Consider the following 17,112-nt stretch of genomic DNA (forward strand, 5'->3'; position numbering starts at 1 on the left):
TACCTGTATGACTTTGAGCAAGCCACCTTATCCTCCCTGAGCCCTAAGTGCCTTTATTAAAAAGAGGGAGTGTGGACAAGATGAACTCTAAGATGTCTTTCAATTTTATTTCTATAAGCCTATGAATAAAATTTTATTCAAATATAATTTCTAAAAAAGAACTATTTGCAGCATGTTTTCCATGGAACCAGTCATCAGAAACTCAACAGGTAAACTTTTTTGGGAATAAAAGGAAAAAGGAACTTAAGGCTTTCAGATGAAGTTTGAAAAAGGTAAATATGGGTGATTAATCCTCTTAGTCTGGGAATGTTCCGGATATGTAGCAATAGCTTGGCAGAGAAGAAAAAATAAAAACCTCAAGCTCATGTGTGTTTATATCACTGTAACAAATCAGTTGCATAACATACTAAATTGCTTTCTAAATTACTAGTTTTAACTCTGAGTAACACAGACAAGAAATTTTAGTACAATTTTGCCTTTAACAAGTACAGCTAACCTTTGAATTCATTTTAATAGATGTAATTTCCCAGTCTATCTTTTAATTTTTGTCTGTCCTTTGAATGTTAACATTGCTCACTGATCATGTTTCATTCTCTTTGTTCAAGCTAAGGTGTCCCCACATGGCCAAGAGTCACTTCCTAATGTATTCTCAAAGAGAATGATTTTTACACGAATAAGATTTGGGGAGAAGGAGGGGGCCAACCCCATCCCTTCTACCTCATGATTATATATTGCTGTTGTTTGTCCTTCGTTTTCAAAGAGCACCAATGACATCATAGGATGATATCTTGGCTTGTGGATGGATTGGATTTAAGTGAGACAGAGCTGCACAAAGTCATCAGCCTCACTCTCTCTTCCAGAGTCATCAAAGTCCAGTGAGAGGACAAAAGTCAAGATAACTGGTGACAACCTGGTATGCAGTAGATGACTCCAGAGTCTTCAATGTCTGACCAAGCTCTGGGCCCTCTACAGTGTCTGCTTTAGTTGTCTTAATGGCCATTGAAACAAACTGTTCTCATCTGCCCATTCCACTGGCAGATGTCTTCTCAGGCTTTGGGTGGATACCCCCCTAACCAATGGGTTTGAGACCTGTTCGTTACCCTCAACTTTGTTTAGCCTACCTGTCAAGACAGTTTGATTTTTCACCAGGTTGTGGCTCTGCACATGCTACAGCCTGCCTCCCTTTGGTCTGTACCAGGAAGCAGTTCTTTCTGTATGTCGTCCCCAGCCTATAGAACTAACAGAAACACTGGTATTCCTGGACACTTATTGGTCTACCATACTTAATTATAGTTTTCAAGGACACAGCATTTAGCATGGTAGGCCTGGGGTAGGGAGAAAACTTCTCCTGCTCTCCCCACTAAGTAAGTTTTATTTTATATATTGATTTTAAAGAAACAGGGAGAAAAGAATGATTCCAAGTCCCTATTTTCAAAAACAAATTGCTCTTTCGTGACAGCAAGTACCTTGTGTACTCATAAAGAGCTGGCACAATGCTCCGATATTGTCTTCTGATTGCTAACAAAGCGCCAATGTAACCACATAATATCAGCAGCTCATTTCGGACTCTAAAAGAGAACACATAGAATAGAATATTATTCTAATGTTTATTTCATACAATAGCATCTACATACATCCAAAGAAATAATTACTATGTATAATTATTAAAATTTCAGTGAAAGATACAATTTGAATTGCTGAAGATTTGCAGCTTATAAAATTATCTACCCATACATATACAGATTAAGTAGCAGAATGACAATTATTCCATAAATGTTTTCAAATTTAAAACAGTTAACATCTTAAATGCAAATCCTTCCTACCCCCTTCTTCTTACCTCCCACTTTCCTACTCACAACAGGGACAAGTTAGGGATTCTTTGGTACTTTGTGGGCATCCACAGAAATGGCATTGAACTCCACTGCTCTTATGGTGCTGGGTAGATCTGAAGGGAGGTTTCCCTGCCCATATTTCCTGGTTCAATTTAGGCTTTCTAAAGCCACAGTGACCCTTTCTACAAGGAAGATAAAATAGAATTATCTTCAATGGCTGTCTACACAGTCACATTAAGTCAACAAGCATTCATCCAACACTTCTAGGTTCCAGGCACTGTGCTAAGTACTGGGTTAAGAAGAAATGTAGAAAACAGTCTCTGCCTTCAAGGAGCTGCTCACTGAGGCCTGGAAGTCCATGGCACCAATTCCCAATGCTGGCTAAAGGTTTGGGGCCAACTCTGCTTGAGCCATGTGTAGGTTTCTCCTTCCCTGTTATTATGTGGGGTCCTCTACACCAGTGGTATCAAACTGAAATAGAAATTCATTCCTGCTGTTGCATATTAACCTAGAAAACCATAAATTAGCATTATCTTTGTTGTATTGTATTTTTATTTCATTTGATCAACATTTCCCAATTATACTTTACTCTGGTGCAGTCACTTGTAGCCTGTGGGCCTTGAGTTAGACACTTCAGCTGTAAACTATATTATTTTGCTCCAAATTGATTCCATTGTAATTTTAATGAGTTCTCTACTACTCTTACCCTTCTAACCCATCCATCTCCATCCCCACAGGACAAGTTTAATGATCCAAATGTTCATTCATTTGTTCCAAGAAACTAAATATCAAACTGACAGTGGATTAAGACAAAAGATAACAAGAATTATCTTTAAATAATGCTGGAAATTCAATTTCAGCTTCTGGAAGAAAGATGTACTCACTCACTACATTTATGCAGGATGAGTCTTTCAGTGCGGACATAACTCAGAAGATCAAGAACTGGGTAGACTGTATCCAAATTCCAGTCTGAATGAGCCATTTGTTCTGTATTTTTTTAAAAAAAGAAAATATAAGCAACCTTGCAATTAAAAGTACCTGTTAATATTTGATCCTCAAAATTTGCATAAACTTCATATAAAAACATTGCCTTTCTCTCTATAAAACAATTTCATCTACTGTTTCCCAGGTCACTAAAGTAAGAGATCATGAAAATCTTCTTGTGGCAATTTTCACTCAGAGTACCCTCTGAGACACCAAGTTCCAAGCAGACCAAACTAAAGAGAAAGAAAACACAGCTCATTAAATTGAGCCAGTCTCAAAATAGGAGTTGAAAGAATCCACCATCACCTCCTAAAAAAGATTCCAAAAAGAAAACTCCTAGGAATATTATAGCCAGGTTCCAAAATTCCCAGATCAAGGAGAGAATACTACAAGCAGCCAAGAAGAAACAGTTTGAATATTGTGGAAACACAATCAGGATAACACAGGATCTGGCAGCTTCTACACTGAGGGATCAAAGGGCTTGGAATATGATAGTCCAGAGGGCAAAGGAGCTGGAATTAAAACCAAGAATCACCTTCCCAGCAAAACTGAGTATCATGTTTCAGGGAAAAATATGGTCATTCAGTGGAGTAGAGGACTTTCAAGCATTCTTGATGAAAAAACCAGAGTTGAATAGAACATTTGACATTCAGATATAAGAAGCAAGAGAAGCTTGAGAAGGTAAACAGGGAAAAGAAATTATGAGGAACGTATCAAAGTTGATCTATTTACATTCCTACATGGCAAAATGATAATTGTAACTGACGAAACTTTTCTTAGTATGAAAATAGTTGAAGGGAATATATATAGTGAAATTAAGGTGAAATTAAGAGGTGAGAGAGGAATATAACTAGAGGAGAGGAGATGGGGAGAGACAGAATGGGGTAAACTATCTCATATAGAAGAGGCAAGGGAAAATGGGTACAATGGAGGGGAAGAACAGGAAGGCAAAACCTTATTCTCATTGAATTTGGCTCAGGGAGGGAATGACATACTCACTAAATAGAGTATCTCACCCTATAAGAGAGTAGGGGGGAAGGGCATGAGAGGGGGGATGATGGAAGGGAGGGCAGGCTGGGGGAAGGGAAGTTGGAAGCACCTGCTTTTGAAAAGGGACAGGATCAAAGTAGAGAACAGAACAAGTGGGAGGTGGGATAGGAGGAAGGAAAATATTTTACAATATATACAAGTCTTTATAATATATATTATAATTCTTTTACAATATATATATATATATATATATATATATATATATATATATATACTTGCATAGCTACACATGTACAACCTATACTGAATTGCTTATCTTTCCAGTAAGGGTGGGTGACAAGGGAGAAAGGGAATGAATCTGGAATTAAAAGTTTTAAATTCAATTGTTTAAAAATATATAAATACAATTATTAATACTATTTTACATGTAATTGGGAAATAAGATGTAGAGGCACTGGGGCACAGAGATCCACCATGCCCTACTGGAAAAGTCGAAGGGGGTATGGGAGAAGATATGGGAGAGAGAAGATTGGAGGAGGGGATGTCCTGTGGGACCACTATTTTGGGGTGGTGGGTAGGGGAAAAATGGAGAAAAAATTTGTAACTCAAAATCTGGCAGAAATGAATGATGTAAACTAGAAGTTAATAAAGCATTTGGGAAAAAAATAAATTAAGCCAGTCTTCTGTTGTATTTCCTCTTTAAATTTTAGAACCATTGATTTCTTTTAGTCCTTCAATACATGAGCCATTGTTTAATTTTAAGACTGACTGCAAAAATAAGCAAACAGGTCAAATAAATAGGTAGATCGAATATGTTATGTTAAAACTCACGTTTGACAAAGCGAATACCAATAGGAAGGGCTTTTTCAGGTTCTTTACTTAACAAGTAATACTTGATAGTTTCAAACACATTTCCATCTGCAAGGGCATTCTCTGCTAATCCTGTACATTCTTCCATTGTAGGCAGATTACACTAGAAAACAATTGTTAAAAAGAATAATAATTCTAAACATGTTCATAAAGATAACAGGAGAAACTGAATAAATGCTGTTTATTTCTTAAATATTTTTCTATCTGAAATTACAATTGTAGAGAGATTTACATGGATTTGTTATTGTTAATCCCTAGAGTTACCTTTGGTGAAAGAAAAGTAAGGTTTCATGCTATTTTCTTTGACAGTTGCCTTCACTTGGTCCTATCATCCTGCTGTCCCTATCACATTGCCATTCCCTCAAGCTATCATCTGACATCTTTTCTTCCTCAGAGTGATAGCCCTAGAAAAAGATATGGCTCCTATAAAAACATTTGGGTGTTTTGCAATATCAAGAAGGTCACAAGAATTTAAACATCATGCAACTTTAGGCCTCAAAACAGGAGGTCATCTGTTCAAATTCCTTTCCTCTAGTTCATTTCTCAACCTCTGAGATCTGGCTTTCACTGCAACTGTTAAACTGAAAATGGTCTCTTTAAGGTCACTTCTTTATCACTAAATCTTTAAACCAAATGAACTTTTCTCATTTCTCATACTTCTTCACCTCTTCACAATGTTTGACTGTTGACTATCCTATATATACTATATATATAAAGAATATATACTATTCTTTCTGAATTTACCAGACACTGTTCTGTTTTGGTGTTCTTCCTCTCTGATCAATCTTTCTCAGCCTTTTTCTAGAAATGTTATCTATATCTTCACCCATTTTGTGAATCAATTAATCAACAAGCATCTGCCCTGTTCCCTTCTTTACTTTTTCCCAACTTCATTAGCAACCATGTCTTTACATGTAATTCCCACATCTACAAATTCAGTCTTCAATTCTTTCCTGGGCTTTAGTCCTCTATCTCATATCTGCCTTATGAATGCCTATATAAATGCTTGTTGAAATGAATCAAAAGATTAGAGAAATAGAGTCTAGATGTGTTAGTCAAGTCAGGCAGATCTGGAACTGTCAATAATGCCAACTTGGGGAGTGAGTGATCTCTAGTATGATAACCCACAGATTTGTCCTTAGCCCTATACAGTTCAATATTTTTATTAATCACTTGAACAAAGGTAAAAATGATTACATTTGAAAATGGGAAGCATAATTGGATGATAGAATTGGGATCAACAAGCTGATGACCAGAATCTAATAAAATGGAATTAATAAAATTGAGAAAAATATAAAATTCTAAACTTAGGGTAAAAAGCTCACTAGTACTGTTTTGAGAAGATATGGCTTCTATAAAAAGATCTGGGTGTTTTAATATACTGTAGCAATAACAAGAAGGTGTGATAGTAATGGCAATTAAAGATTCCCCTGTATTGGCTTGGTTTTCAAATTGATTGTGTTAAAACCCAGAGTTTGTTAATCTCACCTGTGGGATGGGCTTGTTGATGTGAAAAGAAAGTCCTGAACTGGGAGGAGCTGGTGATGTAGATTTGGAGAGACACTAGAGAGAGGCGGAAGATCTTTTTGGAAGCAGCACCTCGTGGAGAGAGAGAGACTAAGAGAATTGCTGGTGGCCGCTTTGAATTGCCCTGGACTTTTGAGACCCGCCCCCTGAGCTGCCAAGGACTGAGGAGACATGGCTGTTTTGCTGGTACTTTGTCTGTCTGTTTTGATGTCGTTTTGCCAGATTTGTCCACTGGTGAAAGACAGTCCTTTTGTTGAAGAAGTCCTGGAACCTGGCTGTTCGCTAAGAAGGCCTGAGACTGTCCTGCAGACAGAGAGTGAATACTGTCCACTGGTGAGGGACAGTGCTGTTGTTGCAGGGGTCTGGAGACTGTCCTGCAGACAGAATGAATACTGTCCACTGGTGAAGGACAGTGCTGTTGTTGCAGGGGTCTGGGAGCCTTTCTGTTGGTTCAGAAGCCCTGAAGAAGGATTTTCTTGTTGTATGTTTACAGAAATCCTGGGAGAGGGCTTTGCTAATGTGTTCAGGGGTTCTAGGACTGTTCTACAGACAGAGGATAAATTCATGAAGGGACTGGCAATGTATCTTATGGCCTTGCTAAGCCTTGTCTCCCCAGGAACTAAGATTGCTGAGAACTTGCCTCATGTCAAGATGAAGAAAAGACCTCCATTTGGGTATTAAGTGCTGTGTTTAAACTTGATGTAACTCTGGGGTAGATTCAATTGTGATCCAGGGGTGGGGAACTTTTGACCTTATTGTGCTCTGTGATTGACAAATGAAGGTACTTTACTTATGTTTGGAGACTAATCTCCATTTGAGAAGAGGGGTTTTGTGGTGGACCAAATGAAGGTATAGCCTAGGGGTGGAGAAGTATTTAGAACAGGGACTTTGTAAATGATTGAATGATTGGAAGGTCCTGGGGTGGGGTAGTACTTGGAGATTATTTAATCACACTTAGTAAATGCTGTATTTGGAATGATGTCATGTTTTGATCTTCTCTGTTCTTGGTTTGTCACTGAATAAAATGGAGAGCACCTATGCTGGTATTCTGAACCTTGGGAAGTTGCCTTTCCTTGGCATTATATTACAGAAGTTTACAAGAATTTAAGCAGATCCTGCAGATTTAGGCCTGAAAACTGGAAAAATAGTGTCAAGGATGAGGGGAAGATAGAGATCATCCTGTTATAGTCTTCCTGGTTCAGAACACATCTGGAGAACTGAAATTAGTTCTGAATGTGACATTTTGGAATGAATATTCATCAACTGGAGTGAGTCTAGGTCAGGCTGGCAAGGCAAGTGGAGGCTATGTCATATGAGGATTCATAGAAGGAATTGGAAGTGTCTATCCTGAAGAAAAGGAGACTTGGAGGAATGAAATAACTGTTTTCAGAGGTACATGAGAGAGGAGTTAGATTTGTTTTGCTTGGGCCCAGAGGAAAGAAACAGGAGTAAGTGGGAGTTTGTTGCAGAGAGGTAAATTGTGACTTAATGCAAGGGCAAACTGCCTAATAAAAAGAACTGCGTAAAAGTGCTTCAGCTTCTTTCAGAGGTAATGGGTTCCTCATCACTGGATGCAATCAAGCAGAATCTGAATTTTCCTCTGTTAGAGATACTGTAAAGGACATTATTATTCAGAATAGATTAGACAAGATGATCTCAATGAGCCTTCAGACTATGAAATTCTGTGATTCCATGTCAGTTATGCAAACCAGCTCTTAGTCCTTTTCTGTTCAACATTTTTCTCTATAACTGGGATTAAGTTGGATTCTTCTGTCTCTAAGTAATATGTTTATCAAATTCAGGATTAACACAAAGCTGGAAGAGGGAACTGGAAGCATGGAATCTCAAATCAGAAGGGTACTCAGTGATCAAACAATCCAAACTATCCCTGAGTCACCCTTTCTATAACACTCCCCTAAAATAATCATACATTGCTACTTGAACAGTCAATAAATAGGATCTTGACACTTTCTGAGGTCACTATCTCCACTCTTGCTCTAATTTGTTAGAATTTGTTTCCTTATATTTAGTCAAAATATATCTCTGTGACTTCTGATCATTGGTCTTAATTATGTATTGAGGCTAAGCAATAATAATAATTTGAAACCTTCTTCAATCCCTTAAATATTTTGGTATAGTGATAATATTACAGATAGGTTTATCTTCTCCAAGTTAAATATCCCCAGTTCCTTCAGTTCTTTCTTTTATAACATGAATATCAATTCTCTCACTATCCTAGTCACTCTTCTCTAGTCATACTACAACTTATCAATGTCCTGTCTGGTATGAATAGTTAGCACTGGCACAACACTCCACTTTGTCTTACCAAGACAAAGGATTATACTTCTATATATGATTGCCATTTCACATTAACTCCCCTGTATTTGTTTCATATCAACTGTCATCTACCCTTGTTGTAGATTTGATTTTCTGAACCCAAATATAGAACTTCATAGTAATCTCTATAAAATTTCAGTTGGCTATTTTTGCGCTACTATTCCAGCTATCAATGTACACTTGATAAGACCTCTAAAGACATCCCACAGAATGAAGTGTGAATATGTCTGAGTATCCTTTACTGTTTTTAAAAAGCAATCACATTAGTATAAGAAGCAACTCGGTCTAAAAGTTGAAGAATAATTCCAGACTTATATAGGTAGGTAGGGGTTCCTTACCAGAAGTTTCATGCACCAGTACAATCACAAGATGGGGGAGATTTGCCCAGACCATATGGTTCATGTGAACAAGATGATTATTTTATAACGGATTGTAAACTCAATATGCCTCAGCTAAAAAGCCTAACACGATCTTTGGCAGCATTAGCATAAGTCTGGTATCCAGAAAGGTACAGCTTATTCCACGGTACTATGCAGTAGTTAGATCACAACTGGAGCACTGTATTTAGGTCTGGATGAACATGTTAGGAAAGACAGTGGGAAGCCAAAAAGGAACCAAGATGATAAGAGGTATCTGAGAGGTGATCAAGATGGAAAAAGGACTTGAAGTTGTTTTAGAGATTGAAGAAATGGGGAATGTGGCTCCAAGAAAGAGAAAACTTGGAGTAGACTGATAGGCTTATAGGAATAGAGCTGGAAGAAGCAAAGGAACATTGATTGAAAGATGAATCTTAAATGTCATGGAGTCTAACCCTTTCATTTCACAACTGAGGAAAACAAGACCCAGATAAGTTAAGTGATTTTCCCAAGGTCATAGATGAGTAACAGAGCTACAAATTGAACACATTTCTCTGCTTCCAAATGCAGTATTCCTTCTGCTACATGGATGACCTCAAATATTTTAAAGGTTGTTCTATAGAAGCATTCACAAAAGTCCTATTCCAACAGTTTATGATGGCACAGAAGTGATCCACCTAGAAAAACAAGGAGGAAAAATGTCCATTGTCTGGACCAGATGCAGTAAATTCATTGCTCCAAGTATGGCCTGAATCAAATACATCATAACATAGATAATGCTAATTATAGTTGTCTAAGCCAATATGTCCATAGGGATCCATTCATATTTGAATTTGATACCACTGGTTCATACCATATGACATGTAGATGGATGAGTAGCTCATATAGCTGAGCCCTCAATATGTATGAACCAGACAGACAATGCAGATGGTCAATGATCTGGATCCAGAATTGAATAGGTAAAGTTAGATTATATTTGGGAAATTTCATAGTGCTCTCAATGACCCCAAGTTTCTCCCTGAAACAAAAACCCATTTTAAAAACCCTAATACATTGTGGTAAAACATGAAACACCATGAATTCTTAAAGATCAGTTTGCCCAAAGGGTAGTGAAAACACACCTGGTAGGCATAACTATTTTGCCAGTATATTATCTGTGACAACCTACACCCATGAAGTAACCTACAAGAGATGCACTACAAGAAAGGGCTTCAGTTATGTGTTGAGAGTGAGGGGTAATGACAGCCTTTGGGACATCTCACCTATAAGGATGGTATACAGGTAATGTTCAAAGACCTAGAGAAAAGCTTGGCATGTTTGAGGATTTCAGGGAGGACATGAATAAGAACTCCATAGGAAAATTTTGGGTGGATTCCAGTCTGCAAAGCTGGAGTGAGCACCTACATGGAGAAGAATATGCATCCACTGAAAGTATTGAGGTAATGTAAAAAAGGGCTCTTATTAGACTTCTTCTGGGAAGTTGAGAAGAGCCCTAGGACCAGCAGGGAGGCAGCTGTATATCAAATCTTCCTAAATAGAATAAGTGTGAGCACAGCTGCGAAGTCTGCATCAAGGCTTATTCATTTAAAGGGCTTTAGATGTATCTATATGGATGTATAATTTCACTGGTGTAGAGTGAGGAGATTCCTTTTACCAACAAAAATGGCAACTATTCTGTAATTAATTGGTGTAGATCAGCCTGGGGACACTGAGAGGTTAAGGGACTTAGCCCGAGAGAGCCATTGGCAGAACTTAAAACCTCTTCCTGTCCTGAAATCTGCTGTCTACCCACTATGTCACATAACCTCTTTGTTCTACTTCTAACTGTCAATATAATTAGGAGAAAAATATTCTAATCAGGTTAGGATAATTGATTTATTTCCTTATATGTTACAGTTTCTTAACTTCAAAAGGAAATTAAAACACAACAGCCTCTCTGTTTATCAAGAATATATATTCTTGTAGACACTAGGTAGCACAGTGAATAGAATACCAGCCCTGGAGTCAGGAGGACCTGAGTTCAAATTTGACCTTGGTCACTTAACACTTACTAGCCCTGTAACCTTAGGCAAGTCACTTAACCCCAATTGCCCTGCCTTCCTCCCTCCAAAAAAACAAAAAATTAAATTTATAAAAAAATTTTTTTATTCTCATTAGTGTACCTTCTCATGGGCAGCTAGGTGGAGCAGTAGATAGAGTTCCAAGCCAGGAGTGAGGAGTACCTGAGTTTCAAATATGGCCTTAGACACTTACTAGCTGTGTGAACCTGTGCAGATCACTTAACCCTGTTTGACTTAATTCCTAATATGTAAAATGAGCTGGAGAAGGAACTGGCAAATCACACTTCCAGTATCTTTGCCAAGAAAGGCCTAAATGGGGTCACAGAGAGTGAGACACTATTGAAACAACTCAACAACAACATAATATACCTTCTCATGTAGATCATTTATCTCTTCAATACATCCTGGGTAGAAAGCACAAAGTTTTACTAAGTGCAGCTTATTATTAGGAATCCTCAAGAGAAGATCTGTTGCCAAATCCCTATTCAAATGACAAAAAGGGGAAAAGTTTTTAGGAAAATCTAATGTTTATAAAATTTTCAAAATCATAACACTTTTACTATTTTCCCTTGCATTGTCTATTTACTATTTAAAATAATAATTTTATATTGAATCTTAGAATGTAAATCACCAACATTAAAGTGGTATGAGGGGAAATTAATCTTGCTACTCATATACATTTTATGATTTTCAAATGCAATATAACATTTGAGTTACTATGGATATGATTATGTGTACTTAGTATAAACTTTATTTAGGGAGTTGAAGTCTAACCAAATCAAGTAGTCCCAGGCCCTCTTCTTGCATTCAATTGATTAATCAACCTTCCTTAGAGTCAAATCATGGGCACTTTTATTTTGCATACAAAATTGGAAAAGTGAGAACAGCTAGCATGCTAAACTAATTAAAATGCATGAGTATTTAAATTTTGCTGTTTTCCATCTTTTGGTACTTCTTAGTAAACCTTCAGGGAATCAACAAGCCAACAAAAAAAATAAAGGAATGCAACTGATGGATTTCATTTTTTAAAAATTCATTTAGGGGCCCACAAAATTAAATGCATAAATTTATTAGTGGATTAAAATATAAAACTAGACTGAAAGCTTTACAGTTTTAAACAGACTTTTTAAATGCAAGCTCCTTTTACATCACAATGTGGAAGTTTTGGCTATCTACTACAGAAAGTATATAGCAGTTTGAGAAATATGCATGATCAACTTTTGGTTATACAAAGCAATACAAAATTCATCATTATTATTTTTGTTTTGGGGGTTCTTTGATTTTCCTCCTCTTCCTGCTTCTTGCCTTTGGTTTATTATTATTTTATAAGCAAAGTTAATAGAAAATGAAGAAAAGAAAAGGGAACCCAAACCTATTTGAATAACATTTCATTTAGTCCTAGTAAATGTCCTATGAGGGAAGTGGTTTGAAGACTGTTCAATGTTACAGTGTGTAAAATTATTATTAATAACAAAATAATGCTAAATTATAAATAATATATGTTAGTAAAACTTTGTATCTATAACAACAAAATCTTACGTATTTGAAACCAGGGATTCTTAAACTTTTTTTGTGTCATACTCCTTTGGCAACGGGTAAAGCCTATGAACTAACCCTTCTCAAAAATAATGTTTTTAAATGAATTAAATAAAATATTTGTAGGATTGCTAAGGAAACCAATTAAATTGAAATGTAGTTATCAATTAAAAAAAAAATTCACAGAACCCCTCAAATCTATCCACAGACTCCAGGCTAAGAATCCCCATTCTAATAAAATAATAAAATGTTATCATTACTTACTTTGAAATTTCAAATACACGATTAGATTTTTGATTACCAGTATGGGTACTCTCTCTATAGATGCAGATTATAACTCTATGCAAACCTTAGAGATCTTGAGTTAATGTGGAAAAACAAATATTCCCCTTGGGGTCAAACTTTTGGCGATGAGCCATTCTACATTTATAGTCAGGAACTAAGCTGGTCCTTGGATGGTTCTGACCCTTCCTTACTTAAAGCCTTTCAGCTGAAGCTCAGTAGGATCTGTCAGAACCTTGGCTCCTCTAATACACTCAGAACTACCCTTATTGACAAAGTCGCTACCTTGTAGCTGGTCTAGTGATGAGCCTATTACTGGTAGGGGATGCTGTTCCTCAGATGCCAGGCAAACTGCCTGTTGTCCAGCCCGTATTTGAAGCCTTACCAGTGGGGTATGACCTGCCAAGGCTTAGTTTTCCCCACACAGCTTGTTGGGATTCATCTCTATTGCTAATATAATCATAAATAATAATTTAAGGAAACAGTAGTTTATGCACAAGATATGAATCTAATAAAAGAGAAATTCCACTTATTTGTGAATTCCCCACTGAAACTAAGAACTTTGGGAAATAAGTTTGGCTAAACTCATGTAAGAGTATTGTTAAGAATTTTATTTGAAACCTGTTCTTACCCTTTTTGTCGTCTGTACTTTCTAGAGTTAAAGGGGAAAAAATCTTCTTGGAGTTTATCTTAAATATCTTAGGCCTGTAGACTATTTAAATTTTACTGTTTTCAGTCTTGACAATTCTTAGTAAACCTTCAGGTAATCAACAAGCCAACAAAAAAATAAAGGGATGCAATTGATGGATTTCACTTTTGTTTTTTTAAGCAATCAGGATTAAGTAACTTGCTCAAGGTTACATGGTCAGTTATTTCTGGGTGTGGTGCTAAGTATCAGAGCTCAGATTTGATCCCAGGTCATCCCGACTCTGGGGCCGGTGCTCTTACTCACTGAGCCACCTGGCTGCCCCTAAGCAATTGGGGTTAAGTAACTTGCTCAAGGTTACATGACCAGGTGTTTCTGGGTGGGTGCTAAGTGTCTGAGCCCGGATTTGATCCCAGGTCATCCTGACTCTGGGACTGGTGCTCTTACTCGCTGTGCTACCTGGCCACCCCTGGATTTCACTTTTTAAAAATTCATTTAGCACTCTTCCTCCTCCTCTTCCTCAGCATTTCCTCTTCTTCCCCAAGCTTCCACTGGTACAATGAAATTTACTTTTACTTATTTCTTATGGTGGGATTTATAAGACATAGCTGTACTTTAACTTTTAATCTGATTTACTGTGAGATAATTAGAGATGTCAGTGATGAGTTATTACCAACATGTTAAAGACTACACAAAAAATTAAAACTCTTAGTTTTTATTCTCACAACACACTGTATATATTTTTTTTCTATTATAGGTAAATAGAGGTAATTTGTTAGATGTGAAGTGTGGCTATAAAATAGTAAGATTTATTTTCATGTATAACATTGGAATCTTTCTGTACTACTTTCCAGTTATACTTTGTGTTATTATCAATAATGTAATTGGTTTGGTATATTAAGAAAAAAATAATTCAAGAACATTTTTTGAATAATGTTAAACTATGTGCTTTTCAATTTATTATTTAAATCCCAGCCTTATAAAACTATAAAATACCTGTATCCAAGAAATGGAAAGCTAAAAAGGAGATGTTGAAATGACAATGAATACCCAGAAGAATCAAAATTTTCATTTTAAACCATAAATGGAAAAAACCCAAATACTCTTGGTTTATTAACAGTGATTAAACTTATATTCTCTGTTATGTGAAAAGTAATGTAAAAGTGTATTTTCATCATTTAGGCTTTCATTAGCTACAAAGGCTCACTGGAAATTACTCTGACTCTAAATAAATGTTTCTATTTTCAACTTCCCTCAGAATATATGTATATGTTAGTGTGACATAAAATACAACTGGAAAATCAGGAGAGATTTTTGAGACTCAAATTAATCCATGAGCATTTATTAAGTACCTACCGTAACTAAGAATACAAAGACAAAAATGAAACAGTTGCCCTCAAGGAGTGTTCATTGTATCAGGCGAAACAAAGTTTACATATTGCACAAAATATTAACAAGATAATTTTATGGAGAAGGAATTATGGAGAAGGACTTGGGTGGGTCAATAAAAGATTCACGTAAAAAGTAGAGTTTGACATAAGCTTTGAAGGAAAGAAGGAATTCTAAGAGGCAGAGGTTAGGAGTGGAGTAATATATAATAAAGCTACAAAGGTAAGGAACAGCAATGTGGTGCCTTGGATAGAGCTCCAGACTTAGAGTTAGAAGGACCTGATTCAAATTTGGCCTCAGGCACTTTTACTAGCTGTGTGACCCTGGCCATGTCGCTTAACCCTGACTGACTCAACAACAACAACCAAAAGGTAGGTTGGAACAGTTCTAAATGGCTCTAAAAACCAAATAAATTTGTTTTAGATCATAGAGGTAATACTGGAGTTTCCTGATTAGGAGAACAGCACAAGCAGCCCTGTGCTTTCATAGCTACATGTTGTATATATTGGAAAGGGGAAACACAAGAGGCAAGTAGGCTACTGTAACAGTAAGTAGCCAAAGAAGAAGAGATGAGGGCCTCAAGTTGGGTAGTACCCATATGAAAAGGGAAGGATACAAATATGAGAAATGTAGAGGCAGAATTTGCAGGATAACTATAGGTTAAAACTGTAGCTATGAAAAGGAAGCATACAGCCAGGTGAATAATTTTTATTACATTTGGCTTAGCTTCACAAATCTTTGATTTTTAAATATATTTCATACTAATTTTTGAAACTAACCTTATTTTTTCTTTTTTTCAGGAGTTATGTTTACTTTTAATTTGGGGTAACTGCCACCTAAAGGAAGAATCACTTACAGGTAACTATACTATAAATTGGTTTGTTTCTGTGCTTGGGGTAAGCTATGGCCACTGACTTATAATATGCAATCATACTAAAATGACTGGGTAGTCTTCAGGTTCAACTATCATTAAATGACTGTGTTCTCAGATGGGTATTAATAAAGACTGGTTATGGGACAACCCCCCATCCTACTGGTTCTCTGAAAGGTGTCAGCTTGAAGTAGAATGACTCTAGGAGATCTGATTCAAGATAGGTAACTACTTGATCTAGGGTATGCCTAAAAGGGTGCAATATTTGTATTGCTTTTTTCATCAGCTATATGTCTGGGGAAGGGTTCTGGTCACATAAATATATTTACAAGCTCCAGGGGGCAAATAACTGAGGAGGGACAGAGTCTCAAAATGATCTCCTTTTCCCTCTTCCTAGGCTGAAAAATGACTCAGGTCAAGGGCAGATGCTTTTCACAGCATTTTACTGACCTGTATTTGAAGGGTCAAAATGTAACCCTGGGTCTCCTGGAGTTTCTTCTGGGATTTGAGGAGCCAAACTAAAGAATCCCCATTGCCCTCAGTTCCCAGCATGTGACAGGGGAGAAAAATCATTCCTTCGATGGCACCTAATATTTAATACACCAAATAACGGTTTGGAATCACTGCTACTGGAGAATGAAGCAGCGATTTTGTTATATAAACAAAGAAGTTCTCATTACTTTAATATCATACCCCATCCTGAACATCTCATTATTACTTCATTCTTATTTCTGGTCACTTCTTTCCCATAATCTTTTTCTTTTTTTTGAAGAAAGCACAAATCATTCCGGTATACTTTATCATCCAAAGTACCTAACAATTGCTGTTGTTTTTTTTAAAAGAAATACTTGACATGATCTAATGAAAATCCGTGAGGTTTAGAAATCCTTACCATGTTGCAATTGTCATACACTTTCTTGCTAGTAATTCTAAGGCATAATGCGTTGCTGGTGCTGCCTTCTCTCCTAAGACGGTGCCCATACTGACAGCCAACTCAAGTTCATTTCCACGAATCAGGTGTGCCATGGCAAGCTGGCTCAGTAAGAAAATATTATCTTCAGTACCATAGATGCTCACCAGGTTAATCATTCTTCCCCACACCCCCAATGTACAAATTACAAGAATGTCAATTTTATAAACCATGGGATCATATGATCCCTACAAACTAAGCAAGATTAGCTACATTCTTTAGTCCTTCTCAAAATAACCTTATTGTTAACTTTTTAGGAATAGTTTATAAAAATGTTTGATACCAACAGCTCAAATAGCTCAAAAAGTAACCTGATATCAACAGCTTAAATATTAAGAAAAGTTTTAATAGAAATAAAAGATTTATTTTATAAACTCCATATTCCCAACAATGAATCAAGCAGTGAGTACTTATCAAAAGTGAACTTAAGTATAATGTACTAAATAGTTCCCTTTCATATAA

At 36.6% G+C, this 17,112-nt stretch overlaps 1 protein-coding gene across 1 annotated transcript in view; it reads right to left on the bottom strand.

Moving 5' to 3' along the window:
• Window positions 1–17,112, bottom strand: part of WDR17 (WD repeat domain 17) — a 111,967-nt gene that overhangs the window by 8,904 nt on the left and 85,951 nt on the right. The window contains exons 22-26 of the mRNA XM_069096691.1: window positions 16,573–16,712; window positions 11,326–11,437; window positions 4,638–4,779; window positions 2,717–2,819; window positions 1,467–1,568 (exon numbers count right to left, since the gene is read on the bottom strand). Coding sequence (XP_068952792.1) covers window positions 1,467–1,568; window positions 2,717–2,819; window positions 4,638–4,779; window positions 11,326–11,437; window positions 16,573–16,712 — 599 coding nt within the window. The remainder of the gene's footprint in view (window positions 1–1,466; window positions 1,569–2,716; window positions 2,820–4,637; window positions 4,780–11,325; window positions 11,438–16,572; window positions 16,713–17,112) is intronic.

This window comes from Petaurus breviceps, unplaced genomic scaffold (genome assembly GCF_028583685.1).
Source record: "Petaurus breviceps papuanus isolate PSGF00001 unplaced genomic scaffold, PetGlider_PUasm1.0 126, whole genome shotgun sequence".
Taxonomy (NCBI): domain Eukaryota; kingdom Metazoa; phylum Chordata; class Mammalia; order Diprotodontia; family Petauridae; genus Petaurus; species Petaurus breviceps.